Source organism: Sciurus carolinensis, chromosome 7, assembly GCF_902686445.1.
Source record: "Sciurus carolinensis chromosome 7, mSciCar1.2, whole genome shotgun sequence".
NCBI lineage: Eukaryota > Metazoa > Chordata > Mammalia > Rodentia > Sciuridae > Sciurus > Sciurus carolinensis.
Window position 1 is genome coordinate 3,795,243 of NC_062219.1, and position 8,791 is coordinate 3,804,033.

Consider the following 8,791-nt stretch of genomic DNA (forward strand, 5'->3'; position numbering starts at 1 on the left):
CAGGCTTCTCCTCCCCTGCAGTTAGTTCCCATCAGCGGTGAAGGTTAGACACACGCGATGCTCAGGCAGTTCACCCCGCAGGACCGGGAGGGGAGCAGGCCTGAGACAGAGTCTGGGGTCAGCTGCGCAGACCCTATTTGGGGTGGGGCTCCTATTTAGGGTGCCTGTGCTGTGTGGCCAGGCACCAAGCTTCTCTCCTAAAGGAGCGTTGGCACTTCCTGGGAGAGCATGCTCTGCCCCAGCTCTGTGAGTGGCGTCTGCTGATGGGGCCTCCTCCCCAAGTCCTCTCATAGCCACCGTAGTTCCATTAGAGAATGCGCAGAGCACACACGAAGACTCCGCCCACAGAACCTTTCCTTACCTGGAAGGATCGGGAGGTGGTGTCCTGCAGAGGTTCTCACCCAGTCCTGTGTTTTAAGTCTGGACGGTCATCTCTGTTCATGGGTGCCTGTTAGGAAAGAGGCTTATCTGAAGTCATGGTTAATGATTTAAATGGGAAAAGAGGAAACTGGAATGGGGAGCCCATTCCTCTCTTAGTAATTTTTTCTTCTAAAAAGAAATTTAATTCATCTATTATTTGTTCTAGCTTCAGAGTCTCTCTGTCCTTTCCTCACTTTGTTTCTGAGGACTGAATTCAGTTAGGAACATGGAAATTTTAAAAAGATTTTTAATTACCTTTTAAAAGATGTTCCCTCTGAGGAGAGCAGGTGAGTGAGTGCCCTGATGTTCCCGACCACTCACCACAGCCACTGGTAGTCCTGGGAATGGACGCACCAGAGAAGACAGAAGACTGACACGTGCCGACCGTGGCGAGCAGAACCAGACCTACACAGGGCTCTCCCATTCTCTGCTGTTGAAATTTACTTTGTGGACTGTTCTTTGAGGACAACAAGCAGAACCTATCAGCAACATAGAATGATGATGGGTTTTTCTATGTGAGAGATGGTCTCTCTTTCCTTACTGCTCCTGGGGGGATTTTGGACCCGCCTTGGTTTGGTGGAGCCTCAGCCAGCCTGAGCTGTGGTTGGTTCACTGGAATCCGCAGTGTGCACAGGGCTCACTGTGATGGGAAGCCGGCATTTGAGCCAGGACTCGTTCCTAGTGGTACCCCGTCGTGGAAGAGACGTTGGAATATCAAGCTGACTCCAGCACGTAGCTTTAAAAATTCCTAAGTAACACTCAGAAGCCCTTTCTGATCTCAAATTCTCTGCTTCATGCCAAATATTCAGAAGTGGCAGGACTGGACGGGTGCCGTGGCGCCAGCCCAGTGGTGGCGGTGCGTCCCGGGCAGCTCTGTGAGTGTAGCACACAGCTGGCGCGGCAGCCGGAAGGCAGTCTTCTGCAGCACCTGGCTGAACGCCATCTTGTTGAGACCCCTGTAGTCTTACCAGCGCTTAAAACACTCAGCATGTGTCATCGGTATTTGAGGGACATTCCAAACAGCATCTTTTTCCAGTGTGTCAGGAAACCTGGAGTCTGGGAAAGTGATAACTGATGTTATGGTATGGAAATTAAAACTGAAGCCCTCTTCAGGCTGTACTTGAGGGAACCCTTTGTCATGCTGATAAGAGAAACTTGGGGAAAGAGTGTTTGTTTTTTTTTGTGGGGGGTGGGGAGGGTACCAGGTTTTGAACTCAGGTGCACTCGACCACTGAGCCACACCCCCAGCCGAATTTTGTCTTTTATTTAGAGCCAGGGTCCCGCTGAGTTGCTTAGCTCCTCGCCAAGTTGCTGAGGCTGGCTTTGAACTCACCATCCTCCTGCCTCAGCCTCCTGAGCTGCTGGGATTATAGGTGTGCGCCACCGTGCCCCATTTGGGGAAAGAGTTTTACTGTGCTCTTTATGAGTTTTGGTTGCCAATGTCAAAGTTCCCTTCTGATTTTGACTTTGAGTCAAGGTGGGAAGTGTTCCAAGAACTCTGCCAAGTTAGCCATGTAGAGCAGTCTGGTGGGCCTGCAGCAGTCGCCATCCCACGGTCACAGGCTAACATGCCTGTGACATTCAGACCAAGGAGCAGGAGGCAAGCAGAGGGCTGCGGGAGGCACGGGCTTCGCTTCAGGTGGGAGGTCACCAGAGCACATGTGGGGTTTTCCGGTAGCAAGACATTTAAAAGCTTGTGCCAGGCAGTTTATTTTTATGTATGGCACAGTATTCAGAACGAGGACCTCAAGTGTAGTGAGGAGTGTCAGCCAGCCTCCAGGAGGAGCCCTGTGTGTCACCTGCAGGTCAGCACGTTGTCCTGCTCTGCCGCAGCCGAGTGGCCTCCCACACTGGCGTCTTTGCCTCTGCTCATCCTGCAGAGCCCAGCAGGCAACTCTGGGGCTCGCTGCCTGAAAGGTCAGTTCCTCCTAACACCTAAGCAGGGGCACATCCTGAGCCCTCGAGTGGCTTTGTCTCTGAGGCTGACTAGGTGGGACGCTGTGCCCAGTGCCGGTGTTTCTGAGGCTCCTTCCGAAGAAACATGGCGGGTGCTGTCCGACAGCCACACCCCAGGGCACAGGAGCCTTGTGCCCAGTCATGCTCAGGGCTGTTTGGTCAGCGTTGGAGACGGAACGCAGAAGTTCTCTTTTCAACTTCCCCTCTGTCTTCTGCCCCCAGGGACAACCTCAGTCAGTGGGAGAAGGTGATCCGAGGGGAGGAGAGTGCCCAGTGGATCTCAGCCTCGCCAGCAGCCCCAGAGACCTCTGAGAAGCTGCCCGGGAAGACTAATGGCTGACAGCAGGGGCCAGTCATCCCACCCAGCAAGTCTCATCTTGCTTCTTTGACTTATTTCCTTTTATTTTTGAGGGGGGAAAACCTACACCTGGACGCTGGGATGCAGACCTGTTGAGAAGCTGACGTCAGTTGTGTGTGCGAGCAGACGTCCTGACGGTGCCGGCACACCCGCAGCCAGCGCGCAGCAGCAGGCCCGGGCTCGGGAGTCAGCTGGCCAGGACCCCAGCTGCCCTGCTGCCCTTTCCTAGCAGGCTGATTAGCCCAGGCCTTACGGAAACAGAACCAGACTGCCAGGGGTGCCTCCACGCGCCTTCCCTGGGGTTTGACGCCTACTTTGTGGTGTTCTGCCTGGCTCTTGCACCATTGTTGCTTTGACGTCCTTGGTTATAAATAGGTTTTTACACTTTACTGTTGTGAATGTTGGTGTGTGACCCCCGTGGAGGTGACCTGAGTTGTAGCCCGGCGCCTCAGGACCAGAGGCATGGAAATTACAGAGTAAGAAGTGATGGAAAAGCCAGACGCCTCTCGGTTGTAGTCGAGGGCCTAATTGAACCAGTTGACACTAAGGGAGGTGGACGTCTGACCTTTGGAGGAGAGATGTAGGTGTGCATTCCAGTAAATCTCAGAACTTCAAGTCTTAGTTCAAACAATGTCAGAGAGTTAAAAAAGAAATCCTCATTGTATTCTTGGCAAATTTATTGAACCTTCATATAAAGAACAAAATAAAAGCAAGGCATACAAAACTTCGAACGAACAAGTCTTGTGAATGTAAAATGTGAATGATTTAATAATGATTCCTTGAAATTGTCACTTTGTCCTGGCAAAAGTTTAGACTCATATTCAAAATGAAAGGTTTACTCTGAAAGTTACTTCATTAAATGACCATGCATTTCCCTTAAAATCAAATGGCACCATGACGTTTTGACATTCCATAGCTTCACTCTGGTCTGCTGGCATCCCTCTTGTTCTCTCTCTGCACTGTGCAGTCATCTCTCAGAGGCATGCTGTGAGGGAACAGTCACAGGGAGGCCACAGTGCCCTTGCACTGTCCATGTTTGTTTCTGTCCTCTCCTCCTGGATTAAACATCCACATCAAAGCCTGTGTGTTGGATGGTTTCTTCTGTATGATTTTTTAGTAGACTCACATCACTGAACAGTGTTAGTGTTTAGAAGACCAACAGAATTCTCTGGACCCCTTCTGCAGCCATTAGAGAGCAGACAGACCAGTTCATGCTAATGCTTTCAAGATTCTTAGCATGATGGCACAGTGGCATCTGAACCCCAGGGAATCAGGGAACAAGAAGTGACAGCCAGTGCATAGCAAATAGTCATTCTCTGTTCTCATGGCAGAAACATGGAATATTGCTTTAGAAAATAGATTTTTAAAAAGAGGCTTCTAAATATTCAATACCTTCCACATCATTCATATGAGCTTGATTTCTGCAAAATCAAAGCCTTTTCCGCCACATGGCTGGTCTGTTACAGTGGAGCTGACTGCACGTAAACAGTGGTGGTGTTCACATTGACACTGTGTGTCCCTCACAGCCTCTGAGGCTGCCGCCGTCACTCCATGCAGCTCCGTTTGCTCTTGTGTCATACACAACGACTAGAGAGGAACACCACTGAGCAAGATCTCCACACTTCATGCACGTGTGGAGCACGTCACACATACAGCACGTGAGGGAGAAGGAGAGCGAGGGAGAAAGGGCAAACGTATGAAAATAAGTCGTCCCCACTCTTTAAAAAGTGACTTTTGTGTTGGGAAATGTCTGTTGCTTGATAAGTTGACCAAAGTGTGATTATTCAGTGAGGATAAACTTCTAAAAAGTTGATGGTTTCCTCCTAAATTTATGACATGATTCCATATAACTTTCCTTCCATAAATTAATCATCTGATTTAATCTGTAAGATGAATTGTAGGAGGGGGTATCATTTAAGATCATTGTTTAATTAAAAGGATTTTAAAGGCACGCTGAATCCTGTTTCTTGATCGGAAAACAGCCACTGGGCAGGACTCGCATGGCAGCTTTTACATTTTAAGGTAGCCTTTCTGATAAGATGATCACAGGAAGTTCTTTTAATTTGATATGGCCAAGTGTATTGTATGACCTCTACTCTGAACAGTTTTCCAAAGGAGTATGGTGGGTGGTCCATCCATTTCTTGTGAAATCTTGTCATAATAGGGGCACAGCTTGAACAAAGGACTGTATGCCAACTTCAAGTGTTTCCGTCACTCTCGCCGTGTGTGAGGTTGATTTAGGAAGCACAGATAGACCTAGAAAGGTCCCAGGATGCACTGATATTCAGTTAATAATTCATCTTGGAAAACATACGGTCAGGAGCATCTTTGCATTTTGGCAAATATGTTTAGCAGACAAACTTTAGAATTCTGTTTCTCATCTTTTTCCCAGATCTTTTCTTAAAAGGCAGGTGGTTTTAATGCCAGATTAAGGTGGGATTTTAGATGGGCTGAATTTTCCCTGTCTGATATAAATTCGGTAAGCAGCCACGACTAATGTAGAATGGCCAGTTTGTAGAAATTTATATTGTTTATGTTGATTAGTAGTAGACAAGTTTATGGTTACTTGCAATTATTCCATTATCTTTCCAGACTTAGTGAACATTTTTTTTTAACCAGAAATCCTGTTGGAAATATAAATGTATGCCAGCAACATCATGAATTGTTGAACTCTGGCAGTGGAATAAAATTCTATAAAAATGCAAGCATCTTATTAATTAGTAGTTGACTTTGTGAATTAATTAATTAGGAAAACTAAAAGAAAAAGCATTGGATGTAACTGGCTAACAAACATGGCCCTTTCTCCAAGCCAGGGGCCCCTTTATCTCACCCCCCAGCTTTTGTTACTGCTAAGACGAGACTGAGAGACCAACCTGGGGAAAGAGCCTGCTGAGATTCCAGCCAGCAGGTCCTATCCTGGCTCCTCCTCATGGTGACCCTTACAGTGACATTCTAGGGAACTCAAAGCCAAGGAAGGAGAGTTGATCTGAAACTAAATTTGTTCAGCGTAGGTTTCCCTTTTTTAGCATGCTTTAAAAGCATTTTTGTTTTTAAATTTGTACAATCTTAGTGAATTTTGCATTATTGGTATATTCATATATACCAAATATATTTACACAGGACGTGCAGAGATGCACAGATCCTTGGATACCTGAGTTTTCAGTTTGCCATGCTGTGTTTCTGGTCTTTTAATTCACAGTCAAGGTTTGAGCTTTAACAGTACTAAATTATTTACCACGCCTTGGCCTGTGCCCTGACTTTAACACTGCAGTTGTCCTTCCTCTCTCCTGGTCATTAATTTGCTTTTTTCTTTTTCTTTTTGCTTAAGTAAAACTGAAAACACTTAATGGGCCACACCCTGGTTGATTTGATGAAGTTGAGTGAACAGGACCATTCTCTCCTCATCAGATTCCTGTCCTTTCTTTGGCTTGCTTGACATACACCCTGTCACTGCAACCAGTTAACAGCTCAGATTGCCTTTACTGAAAGAGCTTCCAGGGACTGTGCTTGGGATGTGGTTTTGTTGGTTTGCAGGTGCATAAGCATGATTTAGATTTTGAAATCCCTTCTCTATATAGCTCCGACGTATCTGCTTTCTACACTTTGCTGGTTTTATCTAGGTTGTAATTCTCAAGGACTCTTCATTTAGTCACCTTAGTGGATCCCTTCTACTGCAAGTGTTCATTTATCACTCACTGCACAACTTGAGTTGGCTGCGTGTGCTACCAGTCAGTTCCCCACACTTAGCAGCGCATGGCTGTTAGTTTCACGTGTGTGTAAGTATTAACCTGATACACATTCGCTCACTTTTTTACACATTTATACTAAAAGTTTAAAATTAGTGGTACCCGGTGCAGTACATATGGTTTTTGTTGTCTTTAAAAAAACAAAACAAAACAAAACAAACAAACAAACAAACAAAAACTGCATAGTTTGGTTGCCTGAAGCAATGGATACATTTTATGTGATAAAAAAAAAAAAAAGAAAAAAAAAGGTTCAATGGTGTTCTTGTTACAGATTAAAAAGATGGAACAACAAGAAAGACATATTAATATTACTCAAGAAAAAAACATTTAAAATCCAAAGAAGCACCACGGTAGTCACCTAATTTTTCTCTTAAGCTGGCAGCAGACACAGTGCTTTTTGAGTTGTGCAGTCTGCCTGCTCTTTCCTGCCTGTGTGAGATACTGTAACAAACCTGGCTCTGAGGGCCCAGAAAAGGACCAGTAGGGAAGTCAGTGTGTACATTTCAATGCTCAGCTAGTAATTTTGAGGCACTATATATTTGCAGAAGTTTGAGCAAAACATTTTTATTCCTGATGTAAATTAAGTTCTAAAACTGTAATATTCCAGGTCACCTAAAATATCAATCTATCATGGGTATTGCAACCTGTTTTTTTCTTAGGTCACCCTAATAACCCAGTTCTCTGCTGTAGCTCAAATACCCAACATAAGTGACAGCTGGGAACATTTTTTCCACACAATCTGTTGTATGGTGTATGCTGCCTACCCATTTAGTGTGCAGATTGAAAGTACAGTTGATTCACCAATAGAAGGCATTTCTCATTTCTAAACAATGTTCCTACCTGTTCGAAATTACGTACTTGCCTAAAACACTGTGAAAGTTACCAAAATTTGTACAAATGCAGCATCTTGATTCTGAGAAGAAAAGGTGACTTTCTCTACATGAACATATGAACAAAAGAGATGCTGTACCCACACCTACCAAGGCATCTAAGAGTGCACTGTGACAGGTTCCTGCTGCCCAGGACCTACGGGAGGCCCTCTGACAGGCTGATGACTTGCAGGCAGCGGATCCAGCCAAAGCCTACTAGGCTCTCTTTTGGAAGGGGAAAACAATTCCAAGTTAACAATGTCCAACCTTATTGTAGTTGATGAGTTAGTAATTTCCAAAAATGACTTTTTATGTATGACATAAAAATCTTTGTAAAATGCCCAAGTGCAATAATTTAAAGAGATCTTAACTTTGCATTTATAAATTATAAATATTGTACATGTGTGTAATTTTTTCATGTATTCATTTTCAGTCTTTGTATTTAAAAAAAATCTTTACTGTTATGTTTGTATAATAGAACAATAATCATTTACTATAACCTAGACAAGGTGTAAATAAATTCCTAATTCGAACAGCCAGTGTATATGCATATGTGGGTGTTACATGGCAAAATCTAGCTTTGTTTTACTTACATGCTTAGAGCTGCAAGAAATCTTTTGTCGATATGTAATTATACATATAAAGTATATATATGTATGATACATGAAATATATTTAGAAATGTTCATAATTTCAATGGACATCCTTTGGTGTGAATAATTGAATACAGTTTTTAAAACATCATCTTTCATGGTTTATCGTTCGCTCTCTTTTGTGGGGATGATGAGACGTCTCCTGAAAGTGCCTTGGAAGACCCCAGGCCTCGTTAACCTGGAGGATCATGTCCACCCTGAATTAATGGCCTCATCCACTTTCCAGCAGAAAAGATGAGCCAGCCTAAAAGGTCAGATTTCACAAGCTCCATCCTATGATTTTAAAGTTTCAAAAGTTGGCTGGGGAACCTGGTTTTCAGGATGACTGCTTCTGATTGCACAGCTCAGGACACTGCGTGCTGACCCAGGGCTCCCCAGCCAGCTCCCCTGGTCATGGAAACTGCCAGCCACGTCACACGCGCACAGTCCTTAGGGGCGCACCCTCATGCAGAGAGAGGCTGGGCAGGAAGCTCACAGTGACTATGGGCGCATGTTTGCCAGTGAGTATAGACATTTTTCAGACTAGAACCTCACAGAAGCTTAAACAGTGATAAGTACACTCGTGGGTTTACCTTTAAAGCTCTGCTTATTTTGGCTATCTCTGCTTGCCATCAGGTGAGCAGGTAAATAGTAAATATTTGAGACCAGAAAGTTAAAATTTAATTTTATCTCCAGAACCCTCCCTAACCTTAAACATTCCAGACCCAAATTTGGGAGTCAAAGATTACTGGGATAGACGCTGCGTTGTTAAGTATGAATGTCCAGGGCTTGGTGAATTCAAAGGTAAACA

The 8,791-nt window shown here is 44.7% G+C and overlaps 1 protein-coding gene across 4 annotated transcripts in view; it reads left to right on the forward strand.

The window, feature by feature from the left end:
• Pde10a (phosphodiesterase 10A) overlaps window positions 1-8,061 on the forward strand; it is a 289,793-nt gene extending 281,732 nt beyond the window's left edge. For all 4 annotated transcript variants that reach the window (XM_047559021.1, XM_047559022.1, XM_047559023.1 and 1 more), the window contains one exon: window positions 2,599-8,061. In XM_047559021.1, coding sequence (XP_047414977.1) covers window positions 2,599-2,716 — 118 coding nt within the window. In that variant the 3' untranslated portion in view covers window positions 2,717-8,061. The remainder of the gene's footprint in view (window positions 1-2,598) is intronic.
• The last annotated feature ends 730 nt before the right edge of the window (window positions 8,062-8,791 follow it).